The sequence below is a fragment of the Conger conger genome, chromosome 6, assembly GCF_963514075.1.
Source record: "Conger conger chromosome 6, fConCon1.1, whole genome shotgun sequence".
Lineage (NCBI taxonomy): Eukaryota > Metazoa > Chordata > Actinopteri > Anguilliformes > Congridae > Conger > Conger conger.
Genome location: NC_083765.1, coordinates 24664766 through 24684635, shown reverse-complemented (window position 1 = coordinate 24684635; position 19870 = coordinate 24664766). Strand labels below are relative to the sequence as shown.

General features: G+C 42.0%; 1 protein-coding gene across 5 annotated transcripts; it reads right to left on the bottom strand.

The window, feature by feature from the left end:
* Nucleotides 1–510: 510 nt before the first annotated feature.
* Nucleotides 511–19646, bottom strand: LOC133130613 (SHC-transforming protein 1-like). Of its 5 annotated transcripts, none has more exons than XM_061245306.1 (13): nt 19478–19646; nt 19270–19364; nt 18204–18833; nt 14826–14896; nt 12154–12217; nt 11350–11469; nt 10906–10959; nt 6552–6603; nt 6075–6201; nt 4732–4912; nt 4557–4626; nt 2622–2911; nt 794–1987 (listed from the first exon to the last, which is right to left on the bottom strand). In XM_061245306.1, exons 3-13 carry the CDS (start codon nt 18783–18785, stop codon nt 1865–1867), a joined length of 1734 nt encoding a protein of 577 aa, XP_061101290.1. In that variant the 5' UTR covers nt 18786–18833; nt 19270–19364; nt 19478–19646; the 3' UTR covers nt 794–1864. The 5 variants fall into 5 exon arrangements, with proteins under 5 accessions (XP_061101293.1, XP_061101290.1, XP_061101292.1 ...); XM_061245308.1 differs by having other exon boundaries at nt 19270–19357; XM_061245305.1 differs by having other exon boundaries at nt 19270–19646.
* Nucleotides 19647–19870: the final 224 nt, after the last annotated feature.

Genomic DNA, 19870 nt, shown 5'->3' with positions numbered 1-19870 from the left:
TAATATTTAATTCAGGTCACTATGTCAGAGCCGCCATCAATAGCTCCACTTTTATATGAAAAATATCTGTAATGTAGCTGAAGGTATATAATTCACTTGAAACTATCTGCAGTTTAATAACCCTTTAATTGAAGATATCAATAACTCAGTTGCCGGTTATAAACTCACTGCAATATCCATACTTGTATACATTCATTAACATACTGTATACTGGTAAGGAATAAAATTTTTTAATAAAATCATGTCCAAGGAAACTATTAAAATTAAAGTGGTAAAATTTGCTTACTATATCAGCCTGTGTTGTAGGGAACAATAGTGAAATTGTCTACCGGACAAATGATTTGAGAGTATCAATTAGCCCATTCATTTACCAGAAATCTTATTTTTAGCCCAATATATTGCAAACATAAAGTAAAGTAAGCAAGAAAGCTAACCCCTAAATGCTCCTGATGTGCTGGTTGGTGCCTTGTATGGTACACAAAATTAGATTTCAAAAACCCCACAAGAAGGTACTGAGTGATTAAATTATTTAATATTCACATATTTAGGATAACACAAGAAAGAATCAAGAAACATATACAAAATTGTGTGCAATCTATATCACTGTTAAAAAGGAAATATATATTTAAACATTTTTTAAACTTATTAACTTCTCATGCATTCTCCAAGAAGGAAGGGCGTGTCACTTTTATTTTCAAAAATAATATAAAAAATTATCGCATGCACATACAGTCTTTCTGACAAGTGCACGAGGAATGAAAATAAACTGCATTAGAAGAAAAAGTACCCATACTGGACTTGCACTGGCGTCAGTTAATTTTATTTCATCTGCACACATGCACAGAGCAATGCCTTGGTCCACAGGTTCTGTGTGTATGAAAATAAAATCAATAAGCAATACCACTATCCAGCATTGTGCTAGATATGCTTCTACTATTATAATGATTTTCAAAAATAAACATTTGTATACATTTCCAATAGACCTTGCATATTTTAGAACTCTATATTAGCTTACTGCTAATGACAAACAGAGATGTACAGTATATGGTGGATAAATTTGACATAGTACTCAGACCAAAGCTTCTATTATAAATATAAAAAATATATTGTAATTGTTAAAGTGTCCTCAAATTAATGTTATTTATTAAACTATCTTATACATTGGCTGTCTATCATGGGCTAAGCCTTGCGGTGTGTCAGATGCTATACAACAGTGGTCCTCACTCCTGGTCCTGGAGAGGTGCAGGGTGTAACTCTACACACAACTGGTCTATTAAAACACTTAATTGCACAGTTAACTCACCTCGCCTTGTTTCTTGGGTCTGAATTAGTTGCTGATATTAAGGCGAAAACAAAAACCAGCAGACCCTGCTGCTCTCCAGGACCAGGACTGAATATACACTATTCAGTGATATACACTATATTGTACAATCTGTACAAACCTGGCAAACCTGCCCCTGAAGCTGAATACTGCATCAAGGCACATTTTCAGGAGCAGAAAAATAACCATTTTCACCAACACAGAGACTAAAGTCAATCAGCCAGCCACTTGCTCTACAGCTTTGTGCTTTGAGGCATAAACACAGAATGCACGCCACATGTCACCTGCTATTCTTCTTTTTCTTTTGTCAAATGCAAGTACTCTTTTTTTACTTCCAACCCAAAATTACAATGGTAAAAATACAACTGCCAAAAAAAGTAGAATATCTATGTATGACTGTGATAAAAAGTCTGACCATGCAAGTTACAGTCTGAACACTTTGTCCTTTTGGTAGAATGTGCCAGAACGCTCGATCAAAGATAGAATGATTAAGTCCACTGTTTAATATCCAGTCTGAACACTGTCACTGTTTTTGAATGACCACTAATGAATGACCGGCTGTTTCAGGCACAGCTCACTCCCACAAGAGACGATTGGTCTCTGATTGTCCATGTGATAGCGAATCAGGTGTCCCACACTGTCGAATATGTGGTCCTTTGTCCTCACCTTTCAGAAAAACAGAAGGCAAAGTACAGAAGAGACAGTTTAGTAATATGTACCTCAAACATTACTTCAACCATCATTTCTCAAACAGCAACAGAAATATTATAATATGGAAAACAAAATTACTTGAAGTATGTATCATCCGCACACTGTCCTTAAACACTTATTGTGTGAGATTTGGATCCATGGGGGTCTTAATCACGTAAGTGAAAACAACAAGCCCACACACAAGCACACGTGCATGCACACACAAACTTTACAATTAATGCCTCTCATTTACCCATTCACACACACACACACACACACACACACACACACACACACACACACACACACACACACACTTGCTCTGAAAGGCTGCCATGCAAGCTGCTAACCAGCCTGTTGGAAGCAATTGGGGGTTAGGTGTCTTGCTCAGGGTCACTTCAGAACTAACTCTCCAACTGCCAGACAACCGCTCTTACCTGCTGAGCTAATGTTGCCCCCAGAAAGGAAAAATGGGTTAACAAATCAGCAAGCTTAGATACTACGAAAGTTTCTATTGACAACGTTAGCAAAAAAAACAGGAAGTTGACGACAGGAAATGGAATCCCACATGGGCCAGGTACAGTGAGAGGAGTTTTAGGCGGAGGCGTACCATTCCCTGCGGGTCCACCAGCAGCAGGTGTTTGGCAGCGCCCCCCTCCAGGCCGCTCAGGACGTACTGGCCGGGGGAGGAAGTGCTCTCCCGCACCAGGAAGTCCCCGCTGTGCTTCAGCAGGCTCTCAGCCTCCCGCCGGCTCAGGCTGCCGTGGTACCACACCTCCAGCTGGAGCGGCTCCAGGGCCTGTGCAGGCCCGCCCGGCACGGGGCCACCCTCCTCCCCCAGTGTGCTGTACGCCGCCTCCTTACTGTCCGGCAGGAGCACGGGAACGCCCTTCTCCAAATCTGGAGTTTGGAAGTTGTAAAAATTAATTGAGTAAAATATCAAGTTTGGTTGCAGTAGAAGTTTGTGGAGATGGTTGAGGTCTTTTGAGTGAATTCGTAACAAGATGTGCTATGAGAAGAATTAATCAAATCTGGCCCTCAAGAACAAATCCAGATGGTTTTCTTTTCTCCCAGGTAATTAACTGAACAGTTAGTGCTACTTTCCACCTGACTCCCAGGTAAAGGGAGGGTGGAAAACCAGCAGTGGTTCTTGGTGATTTGATGATGTCTGTGCTATAGAGTGCTTAAGACTTCCACAATATGCACTGCATATGTTGTATGATCCTTAATGTAGTCAAAGTTAGGGCCACCTCATTAACCACTATGCTACAGGCTGCCCGACTTCGCATATTTAATCTCTTCAGGCTTATCAATATACAACGGGGGGAAGTGATTGAGGTTTTTCAATTCATAAAAGGGATTAACAAAATGAACATTTTCTGTCAATATTACACAGTGATGTAGGTAGAAATTAGCCAAAACATTTTATTTATTTAAATACAGAGTTGTCTGGTCTTGAAACATTGCCATTTAGCTGATGCAGATTTGATGCCTCACTGAATATTCTATAACAACCATAACAATACAATGATCTGAACATCCACACTGATGAACAATAATGTTCTGAGAACAGTCTCTCGGCTATGTCGCCTTCCACTGTGAATTGTAAATTTGGTTGGATTTTGATTAGGTCAGATTTTTATTGTTCATGCAGCTTGGAAAAAAACACTCTGAAAATGATCCCAGGGATATGATTGGTCTCTGTCCTTATAGCTGTGGTGTGGAGTCTGTGGGCTCCACCATCCACTTGAGTAAGAACGATTTTTAAAACCATATATTTATAGTTATAGTTATAGTTCTTGGTATGGACAGGCCTTCAACTGGCTGACAGGCCAGCTTTTATTTATTCTCTTTCTGCAAACCAACCTATATGTAACTGCACGTCTAACTGGGAATACGTCAAATTCAATAATGCAAAGAATTCTCAGTATATACACCTATGCTGATCACCATGCATGAAAGGGGAGGCCAGTCTGTTTATTTTTCAGATGGTTCATTTATTTATTGATTTCATGTTGTGAATGGAATATGATATGTGATTATGTACAGTACTTAGACATATGTACTGTGATAGTCCCCAGGCACTCCTTTATGAATGTGCTTGTCAGAGGTTACTGCCATATCTGTGAAGCATATGTCCCATTCTTTCTGACTACATCCCTCTTGCAGTGGATTTATGTCCAGGGAAATGTGGATGTACTGTAGGCTAGCCATCACTGCTCACAAAATATTGGAAGATAATTTATTTGATAATGGATTGCATTTCCCTTGGAAAGAATTTCAAAATTGGAAGATTGGGGAAAAAAACATCCATGTCACATGTTCTTTCATTTTAATAAATGGGCAATTAATTCAATTAACATATGAACAGTGACTGCCCTGTTAACATGGATTTATGAAACATCAGTTGATGGCTTTAGAGTAGGCTAATCAAATTATGGGAGACAAATTAGTCAGTACTTCTAACATACAAAGAATACCGGGATAACTCTGCCCCTCATGTAATAGTGAGTAAGAAAGAAAAAAATGCACTGCATCATCTTACCTGCAGATGGAAGTTGCATGTGCGTGAGAGAGCAATTTTCATACACGTTCAAGTGCTCCGGGCATCCCGGCTGCAACACAACCCAAACAGAAGCGGGTGAGTCATCCAGGAAGCAACGTCGGACGCATTAAAAAAAAGTGTGTGTGTGAAGTGGGGATCGGGAAGGTGGGCTCACTCTTCGCAGATCGTCTTCTTCTGCCTGGCTGCCACTGGGGGGCTGCTGCGGTGCTTTCGGTCCGACCCGCATATCGAGTAGCCCACCCGGGGGCGGCTCTTTGCCGGGTATCTCGTTATAATACTCGTGGACCTCGGCGCTCTCCTGACCCCGGCTTCCGCCGCCGCCTGCTTCCGTTGCCCTGCGCGAAAACCGCAGCCAGCACAACAGGAAGCGATCAATAAGCCTGAAAATTGCATAATTAACTTTGCTTAATGACTTGTGTCATGCGAGACACACAGCGCTAGGCTTCTACAGACTCCCGCGGAAGGTCGGTCGGGTCTGCCAGCACAGCTGATGCGGGGGTTAGCCGCTCGCTACTCAGGATCGAAGCAGGCACCGAAACGCTGTGAATCAGTGCCCTGTTTCCACGGATACCGCAGACCCGTTCTAGCTATGCTATTTGGCAATCAGAACGCTCGCTTTGGTGAATAAGAGACGGATGAGATTGTTGGGAGCTCTGCCTTGTAAAATTATTTTGCATCAACAGTCAATTGTACAGTAGCTGAAGATTATACTGATACCATTGCACAAAAGGGGAAATGGTTTGGTGTAGAACAAGTGTAGCCTAAGTAAACAGAATAATGTAGTAAGTTAAAGTGAATCAAGGATTCTGGTATAAATGTACAGTAAGAGAAGGGAACATGTTTGTTTAGAAAGAATAAGCGTGTATGAACATGCCTCACAAAACCCAGGTGTACAATCCAGCTATGACCCGATTGAAATTACCAGCTACCAGCTCTTTCAAAACATAGCTTGAGCTGTTGAGTATAGAGGTAGGTTGAACTGGTCAACCAGCTACCAACTGTTTCAAAACCTGGCTTATTTTTTGTTTTTTTTTCTACTCAAACAATCGTTCACAGATTCCATGCTATAACGACAATTCAACTGATACAAGGAAGCTTTCAAAAAAAGCAAGAGCCTTTTGGTGTATAAATGCAAAACAAGAATATTTCAGTTTAATAAGCTAGTCTGTTGAAGGAAATATATTACATACACTGAAGGCTTTCTTCCTTGTTCCTACAAGGAGGACTTGTGTTTTCAGATGGATAAACTTCAGCGATTTTTTAAACATCTCAGCCAAGCTAGAAGGATGAGTCAGTGACTCATATAATATGTCACTTCCTGTGAATTTATCACATCAGTCAGCAAGTGGGTGGAAGTGGGAGGCAGGAAGCTCTGGGTTCATCAGCAATGATGATGTCACTCTGAGGTCACACATGTGACATATCCTCAGGGTCACCAATCATTTCATTAGAGATTTTTTTGTAGTGATCATGTGATGGAAAAGAACAGATTCTGACCTTTGCTTGGTCGCAATGAGAGAGGAGGGGTTCTTTAGGAACTGTCGGAAACGAAGCTCAAAAGCTTGTCCGATAGTGTGTATCACCTCTTGGGCCAATCCTTCTGGACATTCCAATATATGAACAGCTGTAAAATAAGGACTGTTAGAAGCATATAATTTAGATAGCGGGGAAAAGGTGATGAATAATTCTGAATTCATGACATCTAAACACAGTCACATTTGACCAAGCATAGGATTAGCAAGAGATAAATCTGATGAATCATCTGGGGAGAATCTGGGAATCACATCACAGAAATGTCAATATTACTAGAATGATTTAATGTGACCAGTGCCTAAAATGGGAGTGGTCTCAGAAATTTGCATTTGCCTCATTTTCTTTACATAAGACATTAGTTTCAAGCTGATATTTTGAAAATATCAGCCCAGAGTAGCAGGATCATAAAGAAATAAAAAGTGTGCTCACACACATACGTACCCCTTTGATTAACCGGATCTTTGGCGACGTAAGCGACATAATCGGTTGTGTCCTATGGAATAGTAAGAGAAAAAGATTATTAAAACTACACAAAAACTAATATTATTCTTCCATGGACCCCTGGGGACACTCAGCACTGCAGAATGTAACACCACAGGGACACAAACTATTGAAAACAGCACCCTGGTTTAAATCCTCAGAGAACAATAGCCCTGGGTATAATGCACAACTCAACAGTAAGGAGTGTGTGTGTGTGTGTGTGTGTGTGTGTGTGTGTGTGTGTGTGTGTGTGTGTGTGTGTGTGTGTGTGTGTGTGTGTGTGCGCGTGCGTACAGTACATTTATGAGTCATTCCACAGGGAACAAACTCGGCTGTCAGGCCCTTTTTAATCAGAGTTCCTTGATTTTTAATATATGTACATACAGTATTCCTCACTGTACAGTAATCCTTAACTATCTGAAGGCTAAAGCTGAAGCCAGAACTCCAGATACTAAATAGTTATTGAGAAATAAATTATCCAAAATGGCTGACTTTTACTGAGGCATCAATTTCAGATGTCTGTGGGAAAAAAGGGATAAAAAATCTCAAGCTTTTTCTAAGTGTACAAATACAAGCATAACACTTTAAACCTTAAAAACAAGTAATCTATGAAAATCTTTGTTATGAATTTATACTAAAGATACATCGTCAAGAAAAGAAAATCACATCACATATTTTTAGTCCTCATTCTTTCATCATTTCACAGAGATATAATATAACCCTTACATAAATGTAAAAGTTTTATACTGTTTGAATGTCTGCTTGAACATAATATACAGTGGGAGCAATAATTATTTGATCCCTTGCTGATTTTGTAGGTTTGCCCACTTACAAAGAATGGAACTGTGTAGAATTTTAATCATAGGTACATTTTAACATTGAGAGACAGAATATCACAAAATAATCCACAATAACAACATCATATACATTTTATAAATTTAATATCATATTTTCACATGAAATAAGTATTTGATCCATAGAACAATAGGACTTAATACTTGGTGGAGAAACCTTTGTTGGCAAGCACAGAGGTCTGTTGTAGTTTTTCACCAGGTTTGCACAGATCTTGGGAGGGATTTTGTTCCACTCCTCTTTGCAGATCCTCTCCAAATCCTTAAGGTTCCGAGGCTGTTGCTTGGCAACTCAAAGCTTCAGCTCCCTCCACAGATTTACAATGGGATTTAGGTCTGGACACTGGCTAGGCCACTCCAGGACCTTAATATGCTTCTTTTTGAGCCACTCCTTTGTTGCCTTGGCCGTATGTTTTGGGTCATTGTCATGTTGGAAGACCGATCCACGACCCATTTTCAGTGCTCTCACTGAGGGAAGGAGGTTGTCGCCCAAAATTTCCTGGTACATGGCCCCATTCATCCTCCCCTTGATACGGTGAAGTCGTCCTGTCCCCTTAGCTGAGAAACACCCCCAATGCATAAGGTTTCCACCTCCATGCTTCACAGTGGGGATGGTGTTCTTGGGGTTGTACTCAGCATTTCTCTTCCTCCAAACACGGCGAGTCGAGTTGATGCCAAATAGCTCTATTTTGGTCTCATCTGACCACATCACCTTCTCCCAAGCCTCCTCTGGATCATCCAGGTGTTCTTTGGCAAACTTCAGACGGGCCTGTACATGTGCCTTCTTCAGCAGAGGAACCTTGCGCGCGCAGCAGGATTTTAATCCTTCCCAGTGTAGTGTGTTACTGATGGTTCTCTTCGTGACTATGGTCCCAACTGCCTTCAGGTCATTAACAAGCTCCTCCTGTGTAGTACTGGGCTGATCCCTGACCTTTCTCATGATCATTGATATCCCACGAGGCAAGATCTTGCGTGGAGCCCCAGACCGAGGGAGATTGGCAGTGAATTTGTGTTTCTTCCATTTTCTAATAATTGCTCCAACAGTTGTTAACTTCTCACCAAGCTGCTTGCTTATTTTCTTGTAGCCCATCCCAGCCTTATGCAGATCTACAATTTTGTCCCTGATGTCCTTAGACAGCTCCTTTGTCTTGCCCATGGTGGAAACGTTGGAATCTGATTGATTGTGTGGACAGGTGTCTTTTATACAGCAACATAACGATGTAACTAGTTGACACAGGTGTTTTGGGTAATGAGTTGAGATTAGGAGTGCTTCTTAATGGAAAACTAACTGGTCTGTGGGAGCCAGAATTATTGCTGATTGGTAGGGGATCAAATACTTATTTCATGCAAAAATACGATAATAAATTTATAACATTTATATGATGTTGTTATTGTGGATTATTTTGTGATATTCTGTCTCTCAATGTCAAAATGTACCTATGATTAAAATTCTACACAGTTCCATTCTTTGTAAGTGGGCAAACCTACAAAATCAGCAAGGGATCAAATAATTATTGCTCCCACTGTATATAGTTTTTGGCCACCAGGGTCCCTGGTTCAGTGTTCATCATTTGGTGAATGGAACAGAACCTATATTTGACGTGGCTTACAGTTGTGAAATGTCACCCTCCTTGCCTGTATCCAAAGAGTGTATTGCAGCAAAATATGGGATGTAATCAGAATTAAGAATAAATAGATTTTAATTCCATAAGGAATGACCTGGTACACATATCAACATTATATGTTTTGTTTTGAAATGTGCCATAAGTGCACAATTATGCCCACATAAGACTTTTCATTCTTAAAGATTTTTATTGATCTAATTTTCATCCGTACCACATTCTTATTTGGGACAAAAGTTTACTCATTTTCTGTTCTTTGCATTCTGTATAGTTACTATAAATTAACTCATATTTGTATTTCATTCATATCCTTACATACAATCCAGACCTAGGTTAAATATGTAATTGTAATAATGTAATAATCTATGGTTTACTGAGCTTGTCTGGTGTATTGGAACCAAATAAATACTCTCAAAAAGTGCAGACCTTCTGGCTTCTGCCTTCTGGTCCTTTTGGTTGGCTCAATTGCACCAGGCAAGATCAATCGAGTACAGAAAAGTATTTGAATCCAAAACAATGACATGTTTGACCCATTCACGTCTGATACAATCAGATAAAAGTGTTATCGACCCTCAAACTTAGAGCCATTTTTTAGACCCCTGTAAAACTATGTATGATACCATGTCTAAAATTTTATTTTATTCATTGTAATGCACAAAGACTACCTGAAAGATGTATGAGGATAATTGGAAAGCCCATAAAATGCCTAAATCCTGGCTGAATTTTGATGGGAGGGACCTGTATGTACATGTACATGTAGTATGTGTGCTAATAGTCACGTTTCTTCACCCCCACAGACATACAGAAGTAAGGTGTGGAGTATATTCCGTGAGTCAACAGGAAGCATCTTTTTGTTTACGATGTCCCCCAGAGCAGTAATTAACAGTAATTCAATTGCGGTGTGTATGTGTGTTGCTGCCTCTTCTGAGATTCTAAATGTGGGACACGAACCAGGAAGTGAAAGATGCTCAGGGGGGCAAACGATTGCATTAATTAAGTCACTGCTTACTTATCAGAGCCATTATCCTTCCTCCCCTAGTGTTACATCACACACCACAGCAATTTGCTTTTCTGAATTCATTTGTTTATTCTGCGAGACAGGAAACATCTTTCATGATCTACAAGCGTGCCTCATTTGCCTGTGCCCACACTGGCTGCTAGCTCGCACAGAGGGAAACAGGAAGACAGAAGGCCCTGTGATAAAAGGTCAGTGCAGAGGACTGCCCTCAGGCACTGGTGGCTCCCTTTGTAGTTGACATTTTATATTTGCATAGTTGGTACTCTGTGCTAGTCGGTATGCCCATAGCACTTATAGTTTTGCCCCTCCCCTGTAAAATCCAGCTATGACCAGCTTAAAATGACCAGCTCCCAGCTGTTTCAAAACATAGCTTGAGCTGGTCAAACCAAGTTGAGTATGGAGCTTGTGTGAACTGGTCAACCAGCTGTTTCAAAACCTAGCTTGAGCATTTATTTTTCAAGCGGGGTTATTATAGTGTGTTTGCTGATCAGGGTCTTTTCTCCCCATATATACTACACCTAATTTGATGCATCAACCTTACTCTCTACCACAGGGGTGGCCAATCCTGGTCCTCGAGAGCCGCAGGGCACTTAATTGATCAACAAAATCAGTTGAATGAACAGTCAACTCTTGGGTCTGAATCGGTTGCTGATTTTAAGGTAAAAAGAAAAACCAGCACACCCTGCGGCCTCCAGGACCACGGTTGGCCACCCCTGCTCTACCATTTGACTCTACCATGTTTGTAAGACACCCACTATATCTACACTGTACTTCCACTATACTTCACTCAAAACACAAAACCGGAATGAGCAGAGATTACGTACAGGGTCTCCTCCGGAGGCAAAGGATATGGCCTGCATGTGGTGGTGGGCAATAGTCTGGGTGGAGAAGGAACAATGTGTTTACAAACAAAAATATACCTAAATACAACACTTAACTCAATGAAATTATATTACAGTTACATAGCTTTTATCTTTTATCCTAAGTGGCTTACAGCTGACTTGACTAAACAGAGGCTAATCTCCCCTGGAGCAATGTGGGGTTAAGGCTTTGCTCAAGGGCCTACAGCTGCTTACTGTGGTTAGACTGGGGTTTGAAACACAAAGCACAAAACACAAATTTTCTGCCGAATCAACACTAATGGTCTTATTCCAGGAGTATACATTGTACTCTTCAGAGTCCATTATTATTGCAATCACCATTAGAGCTCACTTTCGCTGAGAAATGCACACACTTTCATTTCCGCTGGGAGATGGTTAATCTCTTACCTGCTGGGAGTCCAGAGTTGTTAAACTCAGACTGTCTGTTGAGATGTTGAGTTTGATGTTCATCCCAGAAAACTGCAAGTTGCTCTTGCCCAGAATGGTTGACAATCCTTTACTTGCGGGCTTAAAAAAATAAATAATAATACAGTTAATGAGTTTAAATTATCTTCTGTTATTACTGTTTTTACTTCCTGGTTATCCTGCACACCCGATTATCATTTCCCCCTCGTTATCTGTCTATATAAGCCTGTCTGTTTTGTTAAGTCTTTGCCAGAGTGTAATGTGCTCCCGCCATTTTCTCTAGCGTTTCTCTTGTCTCATCTGTCTGTGTATCAACCCGTTTTGTTTTCGCCTTTCGCCTTTTGGATTACCCTTCTGTTTGTGTATGGACGCGCGGTTCTTGGATCGCCGGTTTGTGCTTTGGGATTTCACTTCTGTTTATCTGCCTGTTTGGACTGTCTTATCATTATTGACCCTCTGCATCTGACCACGACTACATTCTAGATTTTCTTTGTTGTATCTATTTGTCAGGCTACGGAACCCCTGCGTGGATTATCATTTATGAACTGTCTAGTGTCCAATATACCTGTTTGCCTGTTATCGACCTTCACCTGTTTGACCTGCAATAAAGTGAATAAAGACTTTGACTTTTGTTTTGCTATTGGGTTCGTTGTTCTGAAGTCTGACACTATAAGTTAATCTGTTTTACTCTTACATTTGAATACACTAACAGTAAAATAGCTGCAAATGTCCAAAAGATTTGGTTGTGTGAAGCAAAAAGCTAGGTTGTGTATATGTGTGCTATACCTTCTTCCGCTTGGTTGCCGTCTTTGCACCTGGCACATACTCGCACAGACGACTTATGGCTTCCCTGGAGAAACACAAGGGAAATAAGATCTTATCCCGGTAGCAACATAGAAGGCAGTCTACTAAGAAATACTTGCCTATATTATTTGACTGGAATAGTTCTAAATTCCCCCAATAAAACTACACAACTGATACTACACATACCCAGCAACTGTCAAATGGGGATACATGTGGGATGCAGTACAAGCATGCAGTATGTGCATGTAATTGATGCAAAGTTTCCTTACTAGCCCTGTAGCTGAAAGGCTACCAGTATGCATTCAAATATTTACTGACAGAAATATTTTGCTGTTAAATCATAGCTTGTCCCTTCTGGTGAGTCATATAGTTTCGTGGTAATCAGACTCAATCAACGGTGAGTGTGTGACATTTTATTTCCTTTGAAACAGAAGATGACAGAACGTGAGGGAGAGGTGGGTCGGAGGTGGCAAGGAGGCTGTTTTGCAGTCCAGGAGTTGTTCGCCGTTTGGCCGTGCGTCAGCTAGCTCGGCGGATGAACACATTTCATCTCACCGTAGGCGTACCGAGAAATGATTCACTGCTAATATGGACCATCTGCATTGGACCCTGGGGGTTTAACAGGCCTTCAGATGTGTAAACTTTGATGTGCGAAAACTCAGCAACTAGATGAAACCCAGCACTTGGTGCTGGTGTTGTGTCAAACATATCAGGCACTCTGCAGACTTTATCATGAACATTTTTTTTTACAGAAGACTGTCACAAATATGCTTACAGAGGAATAGACGGGCAAACACCACATTGCAAGCACGTGAGTGAGTGGGGAGGAAAAACCCCCAAACGGTGGTGAGAAAAAAGCTCCCCAATTGGAAGAAATCTCAGGGGGGAAGTCCATCCTCCGCTGGCCGGCAAGGTGTAATAAATATAACGGATATAACAGAAATATAAGGAATCTATTACAGCATCTAAGGCAACAGGACAATGAGGCAAGACAATTTGATGCATTTCAAGACCTGCCAATCGTATAAGAAACTTGCACCTGCCAAGCAAACATTAACTTAAAATAAGATAATATTTCCTGCTTGAGAGAAAATAAAACTCTCCAGTGTTATTACAAGATTAAAATGCTACTTAAGACAGTAATTGTTTGCAGTGTAAAACGTGGGCTGTGCTTTGACAGGTTTGGTATGGGGGGGCAGGGGGGCAGCTCTTGGTGGTCCCGAGCATTCTGAGGCTGATGCACAACCACACGTGTTCCAGAAACTTCTCTAAGGTGTGGGGCTGAGCTGGAGCAGAGCGGTCACACACAGGCCTGGCGGCGTGGGCCAGGGCAGGCAGGGGTGGCCTGATGTAATTGGCCAGGAGAAAAGGGCAATTGCAGGACACAGAACAAGCTGGTGCCAGCTGTCTGGAGCATCATGTGCAGCTGCCTGAAGGGGCCCCTCAGTCAGCTACAACACCTAGCCCAGCTGGGGGGAAAGGAGACTGAGGTCCCCCCAACCCAGACAGAATCGGGCTCAAACCTGTACTCAAGCAATGTCTTTAAAGAAACCATGCAATGCTGCCATTTCATTACTACCACCAGCAAAGTACACTAAACTAAGGTACTATCGGTGTATTGTATGTTAGGAGGTAACATTTTTATTTAATCTTTACAAGTAAAAAAGAAAACAATCTCAGTTTGTATGCAGAAGCCACAGTGACTGTGACATTTCCATCTCTGACCATGTTGTGCTTATAACTCTTGTTTCTGAGTAGATCACTGTTTGTTGAGGATTGTTTAATTACAAGTTTTGAGGCTCCAATAAATGCAGATGGAAATCCTACTAAAAAGCATAAATGTGAATCTATCAATGGTCAAAGAAACAACAAACAAAATATTCTTCTCATAGAAAACAAGTCAGTGACCTATGTCTTAGAATTCTATTAAACCTCATTCGCAGGAAATTTGTCCAAATTCAATTTTCTGGCAGATTATTCCCCGAGCCTCAGAGATAGCAGGAACAAAAGCAGCTCTGTTTGTTTTGCTGTCATGTAAATATAAAAACTCTAGGACTCCAAGAAGTGTCCAATAACTGTAGTGTTTTTTTTACCTATCTAGATTAAGTTACAGTACACAATGATAAAATGCTCCTAATATGACAAATATCTTGCCTCAGGAATCTATACATGATGGGTTCATCATTAGTAAAATGTGACATCAATAAGCGAAGCATGGCCATGTTGAATAAGAGGGTTGCAGACCTTTGCAGGCCTTTCTCTCCATTGACTTTGACTACAGAAACCTGCAGGCAACATCGTTTTGTGCTGTGATTGGAGCCAGGCTTCCCTTTGATTAAATACTCTTTTTTCTTGTACTGACTAGATCAGCTGAGGAGATGGCTGAATGCTGAACCGTGCAGACCTAGGTCTGGATTCAAAAACTTTTCTACCCTTTACCGAGCTTGTCTTTTGTAACCTATGAAATACTCTCAACAAAAGTCGTCTTGGTTGGCTCAATTGCACCAGGCAAGATCAATCCAGCACAGAAAATTATCTGAATCCAAAACAATTGAGTATTTGACCCAAGTCTGGAACTGTGTTTCACTAAATACTCCATTCTGTTTTTGTTTTTTTTAATTTTCAGTCAGTAGTTGTTGAAAAACAAGTCTTACCGTGTGACTTGTGTTCTCGTTTCAAAGTCCAGCATCCTCATGGACTGGACCACCTCCAGACAGCCCATGTACTGCAGAGCAAACACAACATAGAGCTCAGCATCCAGAGGCCATATGGTGAGAACCACTTGATTCCTTCATTAGGTGCCTCTGAACAACAGAACAAATTGTCTCTTTCTCTCTCACTCTCTCTCTTGTGGAATAGGGGAAAATGTTAGAAGTAAGACGCTGGTGAAGAGGTTAGCAAACTCTCACATCTGTGTGTGTTGTTTGGACAGCAACAGAATATGCAAAACATTATTTGAAAATAAATCTTGAAATTCTAATATAAAAGAGATATCTAATATTTCACTTCTGCCATAACTAGGGAAAGATGTAGTCTCTCTCTCCCCCCTCTCTCTCTCCATTTCTCTCTTTCCCTTCCCCTCTCTCTCCTACTCTCACCCCCCCTCTCTTCATCTCTCTCTCTCTTTCTCTCTCTCTCCCTCTCTCCAGAGAAACGGGGGAGGGGGCGATACAGCTCCTGGAAGGAGTTAAGTACGCCCACTCAAGCAGCAGCTACCCTGCATTCAGAAATGTGCTCTTACTACTCCAGCCTTGATAGGCCAGAGCAGAGCATTCACAAGCGCAGGTGAGTCATCCAGCCAGCTCCAGCCATGATGAGAACGTCCACGTTACACACCGCAGAATTATCTGCCATCATGCGCCTTTGTGTGTGTGCACCTGTGTTCATGAATGAGTGCTTGTGTGTGTGTGTGTGTGTGTGTGTGTATGTATGTGCTTGTGTGTGTATGTGTGTATGTACATGCATGCATGGTTGCATGTGTTTGCTGACTGGAGTCATTCCCTGTTGCCTGGGAGAAATCATGGAATTCTTCAAAAGATGATTATCCCACACTAAAATCTACAACTAACTTCCATTCCCTCTGGTAAACAATATCACAAAATTATAATTATAAATATTCTTACTGTTTAATGTACTCATACATGTTGTTGAATGGTAAGATGAGAGATTTCTGATATAGGATGTGATACAACAGATGTGCGGGAGTGGATCTGGTTTTGGAAGATCCCAGTAACTGGCTGTTTATTTAGCATGCAAGTTAACACAAACAAACTGCTCTGACCATACTAACTGTAAATACAACAGGCTGGAGGTCTAGGGACAGCAGTAACTAGGCAGAACTTTATTTGAGACACATACTGTATATCTCCAACATTCCCTCAATAAGAATTTGAGACCACAAAAAGGACTGAGCTTGGAAAGCTGATACTGTTAATCAGTAATATTCTCTCTGGGCATATCAGTTTAACAGAGCAAGTTCTTCACTGCTTTCAAACACATTTCCCTGAGGTCTTATTAGCCAATTCGAGAGGATATCATCTGCGTGGGATTTTCCTCTGACAGCCAACAGAAATCTCTATCAACAATGTTTCACAGAGAAGACACCCAATGGGTCATTTAACATGTTAACTATACGGTCAAAATTATTTTTTAACAGAAACTCTATATATCCAAATACTGGACCTAATACTATTGATAAAAGTAATAAAATTACACATTTTTCTGGATGCATAATTTATTGCACAGAATATTATTGATAATAGTAATAAACTAAAAGAATTGCCTGGGTGCATGAATTATTTGTATTTATTTATAAATTTTTTGGGAGGGGTGTGTGTTGTCCCCACACTGGGTTATCACACTGCATCAGAACAGAAAACTGCCCCCCACCCCCCACCACCACCCACCGAACCACATATCATTAACCACAAAACCCGCGTACGTCTCCACAGACATGTCATTGGCTGAATAGCTCCCTTTGATCTGGCGGATCTAAAGTGGAATATTAAGCGGCGATGAGTCATTCCTGGCACAGGAAGCGGCAGCAGAGAGGAGGAGGGCGGGGGTGGAAGTGTGGGGGTGTACTCTTCCGCGGATCAGCTCCTCTCTCCATCAGCCAATCCCTCCTTTCACTTAAAGGGAGACTTACACGCCATCGGCACTGTTTGTTCACTACATTCTCCTCCGGATATTGTGTACGAGGACATTTTTGTCCTGTGTGCCTTTTTCATCTTTGTTACAGAGGGTACTGGATTGTGACTGCTCAGAATTTAATTTGAACTCCACTGCACTGAAAAAACCTAAAAAAATAAGCCAATCTCAAAAAGTAAGCTCAATTAGACTTATATTTAGACTCAAAATCTTATTTCTATTACTTCTTTGGCTAAATAAGACAAAAATATTGGGATGAGATCATCCAAGTGTGACTCGTTTCAGGATCCGTCAAGATGGCAATTACATTTAACTCTAAGCAAACAGTAATTTAAAACAAGGAATAATGTTCCACTTGATAGAATAAAATAAGATTATAAATCTCATTACCAGACTAAAACACTTGTTAATGCATACCTCTATTGCAGTGTAAGGTGACAAGTAATTAGAAGTCCAACGACCTAAACATGACACCCTACAGAGCATACATAATGCATGAAGTCTCTGGGAACATGGGAGTTAAAGCCTGCTAATCTGACATTAGCCCAGGAGTGTTGCTACATATGCTCAGCACTGTGCACCAGAGCACAGGGAACTGTCAGACTACGAGGGGGAAATACCCAACCAGGCTGCGCTGAGCTACACGCGCTAGCAAACCAACAACGTGTCCTCATTTCTTTCTGCTCATATACTGTACTTTCTCCTTCACTCTTAATATGCAATTGCTCCAGCTACGACAGAACGGGAGCTGTTATGTGGGGTCAAGTTTGAGCACTCCCAGTGCCGAGGAGCAATGCCCTTACAGACAGCTGTTTCATTCACTTAACATAAAGCATTAAAGCATTAAAGAGCATTGAAACTAGTAACTGGCAGTCATTTTTTGGGACCCATAAACTTCAACATGTCCACCAACGTTAAAATTAAAACATACTTTTTTGTTTTAGTTTCAAGCATTGAGTTCTTCTGTGCAAACGTCTCAGCAAGCCTGCTCGGGGGAGCTGCAGCAGCTAGAGTCTCTAAATCTGTCAGCTCAGCTCCAAACTTAAAGGTACTATAAGCTGTTCCTCACAAAACCCAAAACCTGACAAATTCCCCCTTCTGCGATTTCACATGTTATGAGGCTTCATATTCCCTACAAATAGAGGCACTTCTTTCATTGATATTGATACAATACAGTGCCTATAGCAGGAACCCAGATGGTCTACATGAAAATTCATACACTGATAGCACCCAGGAAAAACAACACACGCAACACACGAAGATGCAAATGTAAACACAAACAAACTCACACAAGCTCACTGAGACGTGCTCACACACACCCAGGCGTTAAACTCCCATTAAGCTCAAACCACAGACAATAGCGCCTTGAGTGCCACACCTACCTTGATATGATAGGTCATTCCCGATTCCAGAACGTCCAGGGTGGGACACTCTGTCCCCGCGGTGGGCTTGAGAGGGGAAGAGCGGAAGACCTCGGTCCGGACAGCCAGCTTGCCGTCCCCGAACCCCTGTCGGAGGTGAGAGGAGGGGGGCAGGTACCCAGAGAGGTGGTGCTGGGGCTTGGCCGTCCCACAGTCTGGGGACAGTTTACCCCGAGGCCCCTCTCTAGAGGCCAGAGCCAGGCTCTTTAGCCCCAGCAGAGTCCCAGGGCTGGAGATCTTGATGTTGGCCATCCGGGGTATGAAGGTGCAGAGGGTGGAGGTGCCTTCCTCGGGGGAACCCAAAGTGTCCCGGTGGGGGGGGTAGCCGGACACGGGCGAGCCGCACAGGGAGGTCACTGAGGAGGCCGGGCAGGGAGCCGCTTTAGTGGTCGCTGTCAAGGCCGCGGTGTTGGGAGGGCAGTCCTCCAGGGAGGTGAGGGAGTCGTTGCGGAAGCGGCTGTACTTGGTGCGGTGCAGCATGTCTATCTGCGAGAAGGGTCCTACACGCGGTGCGCTGGGATTCAGACGGGTCGCTTCTCTCATAGCCAGAGACAGGGGGAAGCTTCCCAAACCAGGTCCGCTTGCTCACTACTGACATCCGCAGATAACAGAGAAACCGGGAAGAGAAAACGCATAGCTTGAGTCAGATTCTTTTTTAGAGAGTTTTTTTTTTTTAAGAAAAAACTTATTTGCGATTTAAAAAATCCTGTGTGAAAATGAAGATGCGTCAAGAAAATAATTTCCTTCAGTTCAGCTTTCTGTGATCTACAAAACTCACCAAGTTTAAGGAGAAGGTAGATACTATACCACTTTCACCACTGAAACATGTTCTAAACATCTCAGATAATTCAACAGCAATGCCTTCCTCAATACCACGGCAACAGCCATAACGACATGCCACTTTTACAGAAACATTACATAATATGACTTCACACAGCCCATGGCTGAACTGTGTAAATAGTATCTTCACTGGCTGGACAGCATGGCTTCTACAACCGACACACAGTCACGCGTTGTTACCACCTACCCGTCTCGTGCGGTATCTAAACCAGTTCTGCGGTCTTGTCCCATTTCATTGGCTGGTCCACTTCTCTTCAGGCAGTCCATGGCATTCACTGCAGTCTCCACACACACACACACGTTAATTCTCACAGGCACTCCACACAGATACACACACACACACACACACACGAACATACACAGATACACACACAGGCCACACGGCGCACACACACCTCTCTCCCCTCACACTTGTGGCCCCTGTCGGACGCTCCGGTCTCCCCCCTCAGGCTCCTCTGTCTCTCACAGGCCAGGTCATCTTCACTGCTACACAGCTCTGCTCTGAGTGCAGGCGCAGGATGTTGCAATTTTCATGAATGAACTTTTTCCTTTTTTTTATGAATGAGTTTCTCTCCCCCTCACTGCGCATGCCGACAAAATGTGTGAATGAAGCAGGAGCTGTCTGTAATTGACTGACAGTCCCCGAGGGGTTTTTTTCCCTTTTTTTTTCTCCTCCAAGCTTCCGACCAATCAGGAAGCAGCAGGGTGACTCATACACCATAAATACACTAAAGCAGAACCAATTTGAATGTTCTTTTTCAACATTATCAGTTTGTTATCTGGCCACG

Excerpts from the sequence above, each read along its gene's own strand:
- LOC133130613 (XM_061245305.1), bottom strand. The coding sequence starts at position 18,785 with ATGAGAGAAGCGACCCGTCTGAATCCCAGCGCACCGCGTGTAGGACCC. Across the intron at positions 6,202-6,551 it reads AGATCCGGTTAATCAAAGGG|CTGTTCATATATTGGAATGT; the intron begins GTACGTATGTGT and ends CTTATTTTACAG. Across the intron at positions 2,912-4,556 it reads CATGCAACTTCCATCTGCAG|ATTTGGAGAAGGGCGTTCCC; the intron begins GTAAGATGATGC and ends TCCAAACTCCAG.